This window comes from Spinacia oleracea, chromosome 6 (assembly GCF_020520425.1).
Source record: "Spinacia oleracea cultivar Varoflay chromosome 6, BTI_SOV_V1, whole genome shotgun sequence".
NCBI classification, from domain to species: domain Eukaryota; kingdom Viridiplantae; phylum Streptophyta; class Magnoliopsida; order Caryophyllales; family Amaranthaceae; genus Spinacia; species Spinacia oleracea.
The window spans coordinates 146,510,444-146,527,934 of record NC_079492.1 but is presented as its reverse complement, the minus strand read 5'-3'; the positions used below and the strand labels follow the sequence as shown (position 1 = coordinate 146,527,934).

General features: G+C 33.6%; 1 protein-coding gene and 1 long non-coding RNA gene across 2 annotated transcripts; one reads left to right on the top strand and one right to left on the bottom strand.

Annotated features, from left to right (window-relative positions):
• Positions 1-1,144, bottom strand: LOC130464426 (uncharacterized). Its single transcript, XR_008924832.1, has 4 exons — positions 956-1,144; positions 733-790; positions 361-482; positions 1-243 (listed from the first exon to the last, which is right to left on the bottom strand). It is a non-coding gene; the product is annotated as an uncharacterized lncRNA (long non-coding RNA).
• Positions 1,145-12,500: 11,356 nt separating this feature from the next.
• Positions 12,501-16,160, top strand: LOC110795397 (nudix hydrolase 8). The gene is made up of 9 exons (XM_022000405.2): positions 12,501-12,954; positions 13,267-13,490; positions 13,717-13,782; positions 14,322-14,459; positions 14,650-14,727; positions 14,827-14,877; positions 15,130-15,164; positions 15,388-15,496; positions 15,743-16,160. The coding sequence occupies exons 1-9, from the start codon at positions 12,834-12,836 to the stop codon at positions 15,947-15,949; spliced, it is 1,029 nt and encodes a 342-aa protein (XP_021856097.2). The 5' UTR covers positions 12,501-12,833; the 3' UTR covers positions 15,950-16,160.
• The last annotated feature ends 1,331 nt before the right edge of the window (positions 16,161-17,491 follow it).

The following is a 17,491-nucleotide window of genomic DNA, read 5'->3' as shown; positions in this document are numbered from 1 at the left end:
TATCCCTCGGCTCTTAAACTACTAGTTTTATATGCACGCGATGCGTGCGAAATTGTAAACAAACTAAATTAAATTGTGTTATTACAATTAATCACCATAAATAATAAGGAAGGAAAATTATTTACAAAGTTCGATCATCTAAAGAAATAAAATTCCTATGAAGTATATATATGAACCCCTTTTGAAACCTTTTGATGAAGTTTTCAACATGAGGAGAGAAAATAGTGCATTAACACCCTCGCCCTACAAAAAAAAAAAGCACACACAGAAGAAAAAAAAAAACTATGTTATACAAAAATGTCATAATAAAAAATTGACTAATATAAAACACTTATTCCGACATCGAAAAAAAGCAATTACCAGATTTTCTTAGTTGTACATCGGTTAGTATAACTGAAAACATCAATTGAGCTCGTACATCATATCGTCGTACACCGCTAGGAAATAAATGCGTAAAGAGTGCATAATCGTACCCTAACATCCTGTAACAATATTTTAGAGATAAAAATAGAATTACACATTATATGAATATCTATATCACATAAAAATAAGTTATTTATCTGAATAAATTTAATTATGCAATGATAGAAAATTAATGATTCTAAGGTAACATTTTGCACACGGCATTATTATGAAGTGCGTAATTAAAATAAAATTGGACATATCATAATAAAAATTCACGAATAGTCAATTTCATTAAGTTTTTTGTTTAGTGGAACGATGAAAACATACCTTATCTTTTGAAACTGATTCGATGGTAGTTATCGATTGCAATGATCAGTTATCTAATCTACACAAAGATCAATGCAAGTATTTTAGTACGACATATTTATATTCTACCTAGTATTCTAGCAAAATACAATTTCCATCAGATAATATAATAATGTATTGTTCAATTTATAATCTCAATAACACAATTTCTTTTTGTGCATATTTGGAAGAAAAATATACTTACATGTATCGGCGCTGTTTGAAGAGAAACGACGGTGGAGCTTCTGTGATGAACTTTGCTTTTTTTAGAATTTTCAGAATAATTCGTAGGATTAAGTGTACAGTAGAATACTTTAGGCAATTGTAATAAATTTGGAAATGATTTGATTTTGTTTTTGTATTATTTGACTACCAGTAACGTAAAAGATAGATTGTAGGGTGCCTTTCCATAATTTTCAATTTTTGTCCTGATTTGCAGATTATTACTTTATTCTTTTGTTGACTTTTGCTATCATGGCCCCATAAGGAAGATTTTAAATTAAATAGGGAAAATGAAATATTTAGTACTCCATTAATATTCAGACAGTTTTTGCAAATCAAACTTTAGGCGTTTTGTAATGATTAAAAGACTAAATGATATAGGATATTTTAGTCTTTTACGTTGGGGACACCAAAAGCGTGATTACGATATTAACCCTCCCCTCTTCCCTTATGTAATAGAGATGAGAGAGCTTCCTCTAGGAGCACCAAGTGCTTTCAAACACTTCCTAAGCGCTTTCTCCGACATTTTTGCACCATAGTACCTAAACAAAATCCACAAAATAGATTCATCATCTAAATAATCAATTGATCCAATCAAATGACAAAGGGGTCATCTTTATAATGTTAACTTTGTAAAATAGGCTTGGCCGGAATCCAAGTCAGAACACCCGTAGCCCTGTTCATCCCATAACCAATTGGCTATAGGAGGAGTAATTTCGCGATACTCACTCTAATAGATTTCAGTGTGACAAATACTGATCTAACCCCAAAATGGGTCACAAAAAATTCAATTTTCGTACAACAACAATTAAAATAACATATTACAATTCCAGCAATTCCAGAAAATACACATCTAAATACTAATAAAATTGGGGAGAAATACAGAAATGGGTCATCAAATTTGAGGAAGATGATGAACTTACGGAGAAGTGTCAAATAAGTTGATACCCTGATTAAAAGCTTAAATAACAGTCGCAATTGATTGTTCCTCAGAAACATCACCAAAAACCTTGCCAAGGGGCGAGGCGCCGAAACACCGTTACCAATGTTGAACTCAAGGTTAATAATACTCCGCCTATTCCTGAATCAACCGAGTCATCAACTATATGATCAAAGCACAATTATGAGCAGTCAAAGGCATTTAGATTTTACCAAAATATCTAGCATTTTTTAAGTACAACCAATCAATCCACAACTTATAACCACAACTTTTTAGTAGAAAAGAGACACCAGGTTGCTCCCTAGCATAGACCCGACCTAACTGAACCTAACGGACTACGGAAGACAGAAGATAACCACTCATCGCTAGAACCAAAACCACAAATAAGGGACGGGGCACTACACCAGTACGTCAATACCTATACATTTACCTATACATTTCACAGTATGCAAGGGAACTATGAGTTTTCTACTATTGGAGTAGGTTTTGGATCATGTTACAGTTAAATAGTTCTATGAGCAGACTAAAGTTTAGTCAATCATATAAATTGTTGTCAATTTCAAACAGCAGTAAAATCTAACAAATGTGGTAGGATTAAATAACCAGTAACCATATCAATTCACAGAATTAGAACGTCATAATAATACTTGGAGAGTCTTTTGCCTTGTGTAATAAGTATATGTTTATAGTAAAAAATCTCCACATTAAACCACCCATTAGTTCTTTTTCATTTCAACCCAGATTCAAAAAAAGATATATACATTAGATATCATAATTGCGTGTGTGTGTGTGAGAGAGAGAAAGAGAGGGAGACACACACATATTGGTTAAGTAAATGAAAACGCCAAGAATTTCATTTTAGAAAGCAATCTAAAACACTGCTCTTACTTGCAACAACAAAACTGACAGCCCAGAATGATATGATGTTGGTTTCACCAAAGCCAAACCAATTCAATCTCAACATAATTACAATACACCAAAGAATCCAACTCAATGTGATATCAGCTCCCTTCTATTCAGATTACGAAAGGGAAAATAAAATGACAACCCAACTTCCAATCTTACATTGGTTCCCTTTCTACTCAAATCACACCAAAGCATAATCAATCCAACCTCAACGAATGTAAACAATTACAAAGAATACAAACCCAAAACCAAAATCAATGCGACATTAGTTCCTTTTCTACTCAAAAAGCATAACCAATTCAATTTCAACAAAATGACATTAACCATCAATTAATATTAAGCTGTATAAATAGAATTAGGAGCAATAGCTCCCTCCTCTCTACTCTTTCTCTCTCTAGCACACTGCTCTTACTTGCAGAGGTTTGCAGACGACTGAATTAGAGAGCGATTTAGAAAGTTAGGGCAATACACATATCTATGTCTATATTCAACCATTCATATAAATAAATTAAACCAATTGTGTTATTATTATTTACTTAACCACATATATTCACAACTATTAATCACACATTAAAAATTGAAATTGGGAAATTGAACGGGAATTACCTGAGGGCTGAGGGAAGCAATGCGATCAATTAGCTCAGCAGGGACGATTTCATGCTGCAAATTTCACAATTAACAGAAACCCAGAAACAAAAAAGTGATTAATTCAGGAGTTTAATTGGTAATTAAAGGGGAGAGAAAAAGAAGTGGGAAGATGATTACATTGCGCATGCCCATCTCAACGGCAGTGAGAACCCTGAAATCATCTTTGGAGAGGTATCTATGAGCATTGACGTCCAACTTCATGACTGTTACTGCAAATATAATAAACTTAGATTAAACAATTAATTATTTACCTAAGCTTGAAAGCTTAGAAGCAATACAAACTTGAGGAGCATAATTTGTTCTTACCAAAAGTCCTTCCTGTAATGCCAACTGCCTGGCCATCTTAACAGCATCATCAGATTTAACCTGTGAAAAAGTATTCAGAACACTTGCAGAATACTTGCAGCACACAGAGAACTAAGCTTTGATATGATTGGAAAAACAGCAAAACAATAGAAATTTTACCTCGAGTGCATCCATTACATCCATGTCTAAAATCTCTGGTTTAACTCAACCTCGTTTCCAGTTATAAGGCGAGGGCCTATTTATATTGAAAAAGTAGATTAGCAAGAGGCAGGATTGGTCCAGCTTGAACATAATAACAACACATTAACATGCATCAACACTAATTAGCAAGAGGCCGGATTGGTCCAGCTTGAACATAATAAGCAGATTAGCAAGAGGCCAGATTGGTCCAGCTTGAACATAATAAGCAGATTAGCATGCATCAATACTAATTATTACGAAGCATACATCACCCAAAAATATCCTTAAAATAATTCAAATTCAAACATTCACCTCTAGCATTTCTAAAGAAATAAATTACTAATTTCCATAATTCATCAATCAACTAAGAACGCAGTGCAATTGGCAATGGAATTAACACAAAAGATGTCCAGATTAAGCAAACTACAAATATTAGGTGTACTTTGGACCAAATCAATCAAATTTAAACCAAATAAAGATACAATGTAGTAATTAAAACCAAATTTCAACAAACCCCAAAAGATCAAAGCCTTTTACCAATTGTTCCTTTAAACCCAAAAACAAAAGTCCGGCAAATTCTCCCAAAATCATGGAAGTAAGCAAGAAACCACAACATATAACAACTAATCATTATCTACAAAGATCATAAATTTGCAACTGGGTATCAAGTATTTCGCAATTTCATGTCCCCGGTTTTTCGAAATAGACAGAAAGGTTAACTCCAAATCAAATTTAAGGCAATAAATTGAGATTGAATTTACGTCTTGCTAATTAATGTAATTTAATCCAAAATCAATTGAAATCGATCTGTTGAAGTATTATATGAAAAATTTGAAATCAGATTAACAAAAAAAAATGCATAAATTCATACTTGTATAAGGAGTCTCCGAAGTCAGATCCAGAAAATTGAGGGAAAAGGGGATCGCGGAGATGGAGAAGAGCAGCGGGAAGGAGAAGAGGTGAAGACAACGACTGGATGCTGGAAATCCGGCGGTGGAGGCGGCGGCATAGACAACGACTGCGTTGGGAAATCCCTAGTTCTTCTTCTCGCATTCGCTGCATCGTTGAAGCTAAGGGATTTGAGTCAGTCAATTGATGTTCCTCGATCTCCTTGACGCCACCGTCACCGAACGTCGGAGAGTTCAGGGATATTAATCTTGGCCGAACGTCTGAGGCGGCGAAAGAGAAACCTGTTGAGGTGGTTCAATTCGTTGGGTTTGCTTCTCTCTCATGGAGGGAGGAGAGATCGAAGATGAGAGATTGAGTGAAGGGAGGAGAGAGAAAGTAGGCGAGAGTGAAGAAGCAGCGGAGGCTGAGACGCAAAGGGTTTGAAAGAGTGGAGAGGGTATTGTAGTCTTTTCAAATGGGGACACGAAAAGTGACGTTACAAAAATACCCTCAGCTGTTCCTTTATATAATAGAGATGAAGTATATCTAAACTTAATACAGTATTTTTTTTTGGTGCGAATTAGGCACAATGAGCCATATAAATTACTCCTCCGATCCATTTCTTTTTGTTTGTTACGTATTTCTTTTAGGGTGTTTCACAATGTTTGTTATGTGGAGAATCTTTACTTTTACAAATTTATTATACTATCATTTTTTGTGCCTTCTATTAATTTTAATTGGTCTAATTTTTTCAATTCATTAAATATCTTTGCAATTTTCCAATTATGCTAAGTTAGCAATCTTTGTGCTTTTCCATTATTGGTTCATTTTGAAAAATAAAACAATCTAATTGGTTGTTGTAATGATTAGTGAATTGGGGTTTTACTTGAGTTTATTATTCGTTAATAAACATGCAAAAGTCCAAACGTAACAAACAAAAAGAAATAGAGGGAGTACAAATTAAGGTCTAAGGGATTCGAACCTAAAACTTATTGTAGGCAGATCATCAGTCTTAACCACTACCCAAGACTTCATCCGTTCCTAAATAATCGTAATAGTTTGTCTGACACATTTACTAATGCACGAATTTGACCATGTTACCGACGTAAGAATGAAAACACGCGAATGATATTGTTTGGGATTTACAGTGCCTTGTGTATGCCTGTGGGTTGGGTCAATAATTTCTGAATGTTACTCTAGCTATGGTCATGATCGATCAACGGTTAATACCAATGAGATCTCGGTCTATTTGTTAAAACTGAGAGTCTGTGTACTATAGGTCTCAAGTTCGAGTTTTCCCGCCCTTATTTATAATTCATATTGCCCTTAAAGATTCATTCACAATAAAATAAAAATAATCAAACGGTCAATGATTAGGTTCACTGAACTTTTGTATTAATCTACCGTAATTATCGTAACTTCAAAACTTATCTATTTGATTTGTAATTTTGCATCAGCCACTAATTAATTACTTATAATATGCCAATAATTTCTGTAGTATAAACTTTGGGTCATTTTCCGTCGGTATATTTTAATCTTATCTGATAATAAATCTGATAGTGTGGCAAAAGTCAGTGTAGCAAGTTATCAAAAGAAAAGCAAATTTAAAGTAAGTCAACCAAATTAAGCACGAGATTTTGACTTTAATGCTACATTTCGTAAGTGGGAGAGAATAGTGGATACACACACCATACACGTACATCAAAGGGTTATAACTTGTAAGCATTTTGGTATAACTTGTAAGCATTTTGTGTAACACTTAAACTCCGTAATTAGAATTAGAAGTACTACTTATTTTTGTTCCTACTTATGAGATTTTTGCTTAATGATAAACATTAAGAGTTTGTGTACAATATGTGACATATTGTACGTTTTTGTGAATTATAATGTCGACTCATTTACACACAGAAAAAACCTATTATTTCTCTTTGTCAATTTTCTTAGAAAACTGTTAAGAAATAATTAACCTACAAGTTCAAGGGATTACTGCCAAAAAAAAGAAAAAAAGTTCAAGGGATTATTTCAGCTGAGTCTATTATCCGTATAGTTAGTATTCAACGTTAGAATCATGTAAACTTGTTCGTAGTCGGATTTTCTTAATGTCCTCTATTGAAAATGCACGGAGTACATTGATAGTAGTTTCGTTTCTTATTACTGGCAATATTGGTTAATGGATCGTCTAAATGGGTGGGTCTGAGGTGAGTTTATCCGGATATCCCTCATACTTAACCCCGAATTACAGACCCTGACACATTAATTTTCTATTAATTTTTACCTACTTTTTCATTATTCAAACTTAATGATTACTCAATAAAATGGTTCTATCGCATTGATTACTAGTACATTTTTGCTGCCCGGCCCCTTGCATCAAATGGCATCATACGTGATAATGTTTGTTGTTGTCCTCTTAATTTAATTACATTTGTTTTATATGTTGGATTTAACAACTAAAATATGATTGTACCTTCGATTCAAATCAGTTGCACAACTTGTACTACTGCTAAATGGAGTGGCGGATTATTGCACAACTTGAATTATTATTATTTTTGGTAGAATTGAAGCACAACTTGAATTATTGATGGATATCAGTACGTCACATACTTCGTATATGAGATTATGAGGTGGAGTGTAAAGTCATGTTCCCAAATGATCCATATGAATGCCGACGCTAATAAAATACTCCATAAAAAACTGAGATGTTTCAAATCACTTCATACGGTTTAGAGGAAGTAAATTCGGCATGATGTGATGTAAAATACATCACAGGGGTATTTCTGTAAATACAGTGAATTTCAATGGTACATGTTTTAATCGTAATGGTACATGTTTTTATCATGTTTTTATCGTAATGGTACTCCGTTTAACGAAATGGTACTTTCTTTTTAATGAATGGTACACAAAATGCCCTTGTGATGTGTTTTGAAACACAACACAACATGCCGAAGTTCCGCTCCCGATTTAAGGTGGAAACTTGTGACCGATCCCTATATTTAACCATGCACAAGTTAATCTAGGCCTACAAATATGAGGGGTTATAGTTTGGAAATAAATACTTGATGTTAATTAACTACTCCGTATAGCGGTGCATCTTAAACAGTTTTACGAGAAGGCCATAAACTTAAGCAATATAATATGTAATTTATACGATTATACACAAATTTTAGGAAAAAAGTTTCCTACCGGGGAGGTCGGGCACACCCAAGGAAAAAGAAGATCCGTCATTGATGTCTCTGTAGTAGAACCTTGAAATAGTTACTACAATGGAAATAGTTACCACAATGATTTATAGGATGAGACATGGAAAGGACCGCCAAAAACTTTCCCAATAACTATTTTTTCCTTGGATTCCTATTAGTTGACATGTTATAACTTTGTTACAATTCATACAAGTGACTTTAACTTTTTGTCGTAATTTATACGTAACAAAAAAACGTACTCCGTAGCAACATACGAACATTGAGATTTGTCTCAATGAACATTTTCTACTATGTATCAACTTTTTTATAGTTTGTTTAATCATAGTTGAATATTTTTTTTTTTTGTATTAGCACCCGATTCATCCTTATGGCTAATTCGAATTTGGGGCGAGTTCTGGATGGTTAGGTTTCAATCCCCTCCCAATTGTTATTATGGGGGATCGAACACGGGTACTCCCTACCAAACAAATATATTACTACGGAGTATTTGAAATTAAGCACGTCTCCCGTGAGACCAGTCACACCATCAACTTGATGGTGTGACGAGCGCGAAACCAATAGCGTACCTCCCCTAAAACTATATAAAAAAAAAGTAACATGTCTAAACTATAGAAGTAACATACCTAAACTAAAAATGTACCACCCCTAAAACTATTCCGTATAAAAAAAAGTAACATGTCTAAACTATAGGAGTAACATACCTAAAGTAAGAAGGTATCTCCCCTAAAACTACTTTGTATAAAAAAAGTAACATGTATAAAGTATAAACTATAGAAGTAACATACCTAAACTAAAAAAAGTACTTTCTCTAATTTTTTTAAAAAAAATAACATGTCTAAACTATAGAAGTAACATATCTAAATTCGCAAGTGTAAACTGGTCTCACCATCAGTTGATGGTGAAGACAGTCTCATATAAGAATTTGGGTTTGAAATTATACACAAGCAAATATGCCTAAATAAAGAACCATAAATGTATCAACTTCAGTTATGCGGTCGATTTTTTTTTTTTTTTGTGTGCGAAATAAACCACAAAGGTAGGGATGAGAATCGATCCCAGGATAACCTGAAATCGGGATGGAAGCTCTAACCAACTGAGCTATCCATCAATTATATGCGGTCGATGTATTAAATTGAGATAGATTAAATCAAATTAATAATGGATGGATAAGGAAAATTAATTCTCACCTGCATATTTCCATATGTTAATTACTCATTTGGCTTATGACGTACTAACTCATACGTATGCATTTCAGCATCTGGCAAATCCCGATGATATACGTCATTTTGTAGCCTTAGGAGTACTTTTCTATGGAAAATCTAGACCTGGTCGAGACGAGCCCAGCCCGTCGGCCCGGCCTTTTGCAGGTTTGGCAGAAATTTCCGGCCCTGTTTTTGGGCCCGACCTGACCCGCTCTGAAAAAGTAATTTTTTTGGGCGGGTTTGAGAAACACAAAAGTAGACTTTTTAGTTATAAATTTGGCCTGGTCCGAAAATGGCCCGAAAATCCGATATTTTAGGCCCGAAAATAGCGGGTTTGGGCACAAATTTTTGTCCCGAATCTTGGCCCGGTCCGACATACCGGGCTGTTTTTTTATGCCCATGCCCGGTGTTTGATCAAGTCTAGGAAAATCTTTAAGGAAAAAATACATTTCAGGCTCTATTATGTTTATCTTATTTCTATTTATTTTAGGGGGAAACAGTTCAGATAAGTTCATTTAAGTTTATATAAGTTCAGATAATATATGTTTGGGAAAAATAAGGATTCCGACATACAATTAATAACTAAATACGTTATGACGGGTTCTAATAAGTAGGAAAATGAGTAAAAATAAGATGAATAAAACGTACTTTAATGTGTGAGGATTGATGGGAAGAGAGAAAAGGGGGGTAAGAAAGAAAAGTGAAAGAGTAGTTCATTCATTTCAAATGGAAAATGCTTTCCATTCTAGAGAGTGTTATTTAAAAATTATTTTTCATCCCTTGTCAAAACGAACAACGGAAAATAATTAACAATGTGAAAATAAATTTCATGAAAAAGTTTTACGCGATTAAGCCAAACACATCTTAAGACCATGTCATGTTCACCTTATAACTAAATTATGTTAAATTCTAATAAGTTTAAATAAATTTAAATAAATTTAAAAAAGATAAGTTCAGAAAAAACAAGTGAAATTAGATAAATAAAACACACCTAAACCTCCACTTGACAGCACCATGATACTATATCATACTACCTCCCCACCTCCATGTTCCCGAGTTATACTCATTTGCTGTATTAACTAGAAAAATTCAAGTGGGAGACAACCCAAACTTAGAAACATAGATGAAAATGGTAAGTGATCGAGCAGAACTTAGGAAAACAGAGGTAATAGAGAATACATGATTTGGCAATATTCTTCTAAGGTTAATGTACATTTCGTTTAAAAAAGTCAAATTATTTATGTAGTTGTCAGTTGTCACTCAATAGCATGTAAAAGATGCTTCGAAAATTAGTAAATTGTGAGATCACGTTCAAATCATCAACTTCGTACCCATCTAGTAGATCAAGAAACCTTGATAGTTAACTAAATGTTAGACGGCATGATAGAAAACTAGCTCTTATAATTTTATTTTAATTTTTGGGAGTAACTTATTTTTCTACTTTAAACCTTGTGTGGATTCGATTTTTATTTATTTTCAGCAAAAAATATCTGAGGTCTACTCATACATACACACTATGAAGTAAGGAGTACTTAATTTAGTTAACCAGAGCCCGTCTTCTGTCATATCGCTTGATACTTGCTCCTCCATATGTATAAGATTTTTTTACATAGATTCCTTTGTTAGCCTATATGTAAAATTGAAGTTTTGAAGATAATTTTCATAGGGATGTCAGAAACCATATAAGAGGCAAAGATGCACAAATATTGATTAATTGTTTCAGAAGGAAAAAAAGAGATGTGTAGTCCATTCTTTTTTCTTTTTAATACGAATTATATTAGATGACTAAAGACACATGACTAAAGTTTTCAAGGCTCGCGGATCCTGTTAGTAGAAAACATTATGCTGTGTTTGAAAACATTATTCCATAATCCATACATAACTTTATTCCAACATTAGGGGGGATCCGATAAGGAAAACAGGTCAAGTATTCCGGGACGGAGGGAGTAGGTTTCAATTCCAATCAAATTCCAATAATTTCATAAAATATTACTCTCTCGTCTCTAAAATATTGTCATTTCATAAATAGATGTCTCTATCTTTTTGTCCCATATCTTATTTGATTTGTATTGCTCACGTTTTTTTTTGTCAAACTTTTTAAAAAGTGAACAAAAACCTTTAAGACAATCTTTTAAGGATAGACGGGTAGTCTGTAACTGATGGCCGGTCCCACAAACCACGGCCCCAACCTCTAGCCCCTAAAGATAATGGTGGCATATATCATGTTGGTACAATTTGTTGGGTACTTAGCTGATGTGTTTATCCAATATAAGCATAATATGAATATGCTTTATGCAGCATTATTATTGTATTTGTTAGGTACCTCTCTCACTCTTACTGAGTAATTTGTTTTTAAGTATGATAGTGGACACTGACAAGATTCAAGAGTGAATTTCTGACAACAATCTCCATTTTTAATTTGGTTTCGTGTACTTCATCATCAACCTTTTTATTTCTTTCAACAACTAGTGACTCACGCTCAATCGCTCATTTCTAAATCCACGTGTGCCTCAAACACACAACAAGATCATTCCGTTGATTATATACCCATACATAAATCTAGTTTCCAATGATTATAAGGTCAAGTTAACATACATGGTTTTAATTAGGTAAAATTCTTATTAGATAGAGCCTTCAGCCTTAGTTAACATGGTTAATATAAGTTCAAACTTATAACAAAATATTTTTGAAATAAAAAGTTACGTGTATGTGTATGATTCATATTCACTTGTGTTTTCGCCACTTTCCTTACAGTACTTGTTATTGACCCGCTAATGATCCACGGCCGCTTTAACCCGTAAAAAATGACTTTTTTTAATTATCTTACCCGCTTTTGACCCGCACCAACCTGACCCGACCCGCACAATAACCTGGTCTACTCATATTAGACCCAGTCTTCTATCATATCGCTTGACCCTTGCTCCCTATGAAATACTCCATATGCATTAAGATTTTTTTGCATAGACTCCTTTGTTATCCTATATGTCAAATTGAAGTTTTAGCCCGTACATTTTATTTCAACCATTTTGTTGATTTGTTCAAACTCTTTATCATCATGGACCCAAATTTCACTTTCAAATATGTTTGTATGCATGTCTATTGGACATACATTTATGTCATTTCTCAAACCACGGCTCCACAATTCACAAATATCACCACTCTTTAAGGCATGAACAATGTGCCAAACTTCTTTTATTTTTATTTTTTATTTTTATACAACAATATGCCAAACTTATATATGATCAGATTCTCCTTCATCCGAAAGCCGAACCCACGTACTACACTACAAGTCTACAACCACATATTTCTGCCTTTTTCCCACCTTAATCTATTTCTTTATTACAAGCTTTATAAAAGAACCCAGATATCTTGGGAGATCCCTCACATTTATCTTCTACTTCATCTCTTACACATCAAAGCAAAAACCGTCTGAAATTTGTCTATTTAGTCACATGTTTAATCTGTGTAAGCCTAATCTCACCAGAAATTAGTCACATTGAAGTTGACACAACAATCTCTAATCTTCATTTATTTATGTTAATCCAGAACATAAATCTTAATTAAGGGGGTTAATTAAATAAATTTTACAAATTAATGGAGTTGAAAATGCTTGAAGCTAACTTTCTCTCTCTTCCTAAAGAGTTTGGTTTCAGAACTTCTTACTCCACTTCCCTTGTTGGCCTACATTCTTCTCCAAAGCCCTCTTCTTCCAAAGGTAATCTTTCTTCCTTCTCCTTTTTTTTTATATATAATTTTTTTTATATATATATTTAATTTAAGCTACATTTTTTTTGAATAATTTGATTTATCATTTCATTATTTTAATTCAGAAGTTAAATGATTTAATGGGTGTATTGTATACAACAAGTTTAGTCACCACAAATTACATACAATGATATCAACCTCACAGGAACATGTCTTTTAAACTCTATTTTGTTTGGCAGAAAACATTTTCAATGAGAAATGATGATTGTTTAATTTAGTGATTAAGGGATGAATTAAGGTTGTGTTGTTGTGTTCTGTGCAGTAATTTGTTCAAAGGGTACAAATTCAGGCAGTATTAATAAAGTTGGCACATCAAATTTGTTGTTCCAAAGTAAGATCAATGGGATGAATGAAGCGATTTCAAGAACTTTAGATTATTTTGATGATGAGTACGGAGGAGTCATTGTTAACCCAGATAAATTACCCTCTAATCCAAATGTTTTTGCTTCTATGCTTCAATCATCACTTTCTCGGTGGACAATTAAGGTAATTTACTTTCCATTTTGTGATGATTATTGGTTTTTACTTTTTTGTCCCGAATGAGCCACAAGGGCATTACAAATCACAAACGGGGGAGTGGGGGATTCGAACCTGTTATAAGTGAATATTTTCTGCTGATTTTCTGATTATTGGTCATTTCCTTTAAAATGAATTAAATTGATGTTTATTTCTAAACAAGGTTTTTATTTTTGTCCCCTTTTGCTTACCTCAGGGGAAGAAAGGAATTTGGCTAAAATTGCCATCAGAATATTCTGAACTTGTACCAATTGCAGTAAAGGTGAGTCTTATCACTCCCTCAAATATTTTTCTCCCCGTCTTTCCGTATTTAATTATCACATTACTAGTTCAAATTAGATTATCAACCGTGATTATTAATTTGGGGCAGATCAACAAGAGGTTATATTGCATATTTGCATGTCTTTGCTAGTTCAAATCTGATAATCAATGTTATACTGATCAGGACTGAGAAAGTTATGTTGCATTTTTAGCATATTTGAGTTTCAAAAAATGGTGTACTTAAGTACGGAGTAGTAGAGTAGTAGAGTAGAGAGTACTTGTTTAGGTGCAACAATATAATTTTCACCCGTATAACTCAATACACATTATGACAAGTAATTAAGTAAATGGTCCGATCCAATTGTAACAAGGTTTAAGCATCACAATCAAATATGACTATTATGTTGGAATGTACTACCAATGAGGTCTTAGCCTAGTGCTTAAGACTGAAGTTCTGAGTACGATAGGTCTCAGATTTGAATTCCCACCCCAATTTGGAAGAGAGGTACTTATTGCTTATCGTGACTACGAATGGTGTAGGAAGGGTTCCAATATCATCACGCAGAGCGCGGGTATGTAATGTTAACCTATTGGATACCGGAAGGGCCTTCTATGCTACCGGCCAACGCCTCACACCAAGTAGGGGTTGGAGGATTCGTCATCAACGATAAAAATGAGGTACGGTTTTCTTGCAACTTTTGTGGGATGTGTTTGGTTGCAAGTTATTTCCTAGGAAGTTAACAAAGGAATTAACTTCCAATGGGAAGTTACTATCCAAGTGAACCAAACAAGCACTTGGTATGTTTAAAATCCAGGATAAAGTGAAGATCATATGAGAATGTAATCATTGTTTATGGATGACTTATAGGTACTTGTAGTGCAAGAGAAGTATTGTGCTCCACCCTTTGTTGGATTTTGGAAAATTCCAACTGGTTTTATTCAAGAGGTACTTGATATATTTTTTCTGTGGCTCAAGCATTTTTCATGCTTTCTTTGTTTTGTATTAACTCATGTCGTTTACTCCTGGTTTTTTCTTACTGATTAGGCAGAAGAGATATACACTGGAACTGTTAGAGAAGTCAAGGAAGAAACTGGGGTGAGATTTAAACTCCCTTTAAGTCTGTGATTGTCGAGCCTAATTGCTACCATTGCAAATTTTGGAAACAAAAAAAACAAGATTTTTGGTAGCCACAAAAAGTTGTTTGTTGCCTGTTTTCAAAATTAACATGATTAGTTGTATCAGTATGGCGTACTATGCCTATATGATCATAAACATGTTACTTTTGTTGGCATGTTTTGACTTTCCACTATGGATAAATGTTGATTTTATGGTGTTGAATCTTTGCAGATTGATACTGAATTCGTTGAAGTTATTGCTTTCAGGTAACTAAACTTGGTCCATGCCAAAGCTAAATTCAATCAACAAGACAACAATTCAACATTATCCATATTAACTTATTATGGAGTAGCATATCATATCTCTGGCCTACTGAAATCGAACTTACAGATTTTTCTTAATGTGTCCAAAAAAATCCTGTTCAAGTAGCAGAGCAAATATGTTCTATCAAAAATTTAATTAGTAATGAAAGATTATGTTATTTTTCAGGCATGCTCAAAACATGGCATTTGAAAAATCAGATTTGTTCTTCATCGGTATGCTAAAGCCTCTTTCAACTGAAATCAAGGTTGACGATCACGAAATTTTGGCTGCCAAGGTATGCACATTTGAGTTATTGCAAGTTCCGTTCTATTGGACTTATTTTATCTGAACTTATTTTATCTGAAAAAAACTTATTCTTTCTGAAATAAACTTATTTATATATGAAAATGTCTAAAAAAAACTTATTTTTTCTGAACTTATTTTGTCTTAAATAAGTCAAAATAAGTCGTTTTGGACCTTTAAAGAGTATGAACAATCTGGCCTGGTTTTGAATTCTGTTTCTTTTACTGCACATTTACAGTGGATGCCCCTGGTGGAGTTTGTAAAGCAACCATGGATTCAAGAAGATAGCATGCTTAAGAAAGTGACTGACATTTTCATCGCGAGAATGGGGAAGAAATACTGTGGACTTTTCGCGCATCATTTAGTCTCCAAATTCGATGATCGATCATCCACCTTATACTATAATGTTGTAAACACTCAGGATGTCAACTGTAATGGAACATAAGTTTAAGGTTCTGCATACATAACTGTATGTAATCTCATTTGATCATAATGTAACATTATTTGTAACTACATAATGATATCATCTGGATATGTAAATATCTGCTCTGATATATACAGGGTGGATATAATTAGATGGAGATATATTATGATGGGGATGTAGATAGTATAATTTGTATATATATATTGGAGAATTTGGCTAGTTTGTTTGCTTATTTTCAGTTTGTTAATTCTGGTCCCTCTTCCAGCTTTTCTTGTTTGAATCTAAAACTGATTTTTTGCAATCAAGACTTCAGTTTGCCACAAGTTAGAGTTAACCATCACAACTTAATTTCTGAACCAATTGAGGTTGTCACGAGTGGTTAAGGGCTCATGCTCATTAATCAAGGTCTCGTCGTCTCGGGTTCGAGCCTTGGGTATGGAAAAAATCTCAACTGGGAGGGATGCTTCCCGTCGAGATACCCATGCAAACTCCCGCGGGAGATTAGTCCACTTGCCAAAGGCGGTGGGAACTCCTCGTAGTACGTAGAACAAGAAAACAAAACTCAATTTCTGATGAACCTAATAAGTTTATCCGATAGTATGCAGCGGCGGAGCAAGAAATTTTATCCGGTTGCATGCTAAAAAGTATGAAGTATATATTTATTTATTATATTTTGACATAGTAGTATTTATTTAAAGGGGTTTTCCCTTCTTCTCTGGGTTGTTGGGAGGAAATATTTTCGGATATCAGATATGTGTGGGCAAATGCATATCATAGTAAGAGACAAAATAAGAAAAATGATAAAAAAGAAATTAAATGGTACTTTTTTAAACAAAAATGGTACTTTTTTTAACTGAATGGTACTTTTTTTTACAGAATTGTACTTTTTTTAACATAAATGGTACTTCCTTTTTTATCTTTTAGCTATTTGTCTTTTAGCTGATATGTGTGTTGCCACACATATCTGATATCCGAAAAAACAACCTCGGGTTGTTGGTGGCCACCCTCATACAGTCATACACCTCATTGACACCGCCACTTATAGTATGTGTTTAAATACGGAGTACTATAAACACTAAAGTTACCAATTCGATCTCAAATCTTGAAATTACCTGAAATTGACTCTTGATGATCTATCGCCGCCTGATATGATTTGTGATTAATTATGCAACCTAATAATGAAGAGGTGTGACTCGTTATTGACATTAGACATTTCGACCTGACTCACCCGAGCATGACTTGATCTAAGTATGACCCTAATTGCAACAAAATCGAATAATAATTGCAAATGTACGTCTTTATCACATAGCTATGAAATACTTCATTCGTTTTTTTTTGTTCTTTATGTTTGGTTTTTTACATGATTATTAATGAATAATTAATGTACATTGAGATTCCTCTATTTTTTATTTAAACAAGACATATTACGTTTATTTATAATGTTTTCACTTTTATCAAAATTCTGATATTGAGAAAATGAGAAAAATTTAATGTCTCAATGAAAAAAGTGTGAATGATTAAATGACCCAATGAGTTTAATTGGTTAAAATAATCATTGGACAA

What these genes read in the sequence shown, in the direction of transcription:
- LOC110795397 (XM_022000405.2), top strand. Translation starts at nt 12,834, where the DNA reads ATGGAGTTGAAAATGCTTGAAGCTAACTTTCTCTCTCTTCCTAAAGAG. An exon ending in TTTCTCGGTGGACAATTAAG is followed by an intron (nt 13,491 to 13,716) that starts GTAATTTACTTT and finishes TGCTTACCTCAG; the next exon opens with GGGAAGAAAGGAATTTGGCT. An exon ending in TCATCAACGATAAAAATGAG is followed by an intron (nt 14,460 to 14,649) that starts GTACGGTTTTCT and finishes GATGACTTATAG; the next exon opens with GTACTTGTAGTGCAAGAGAA.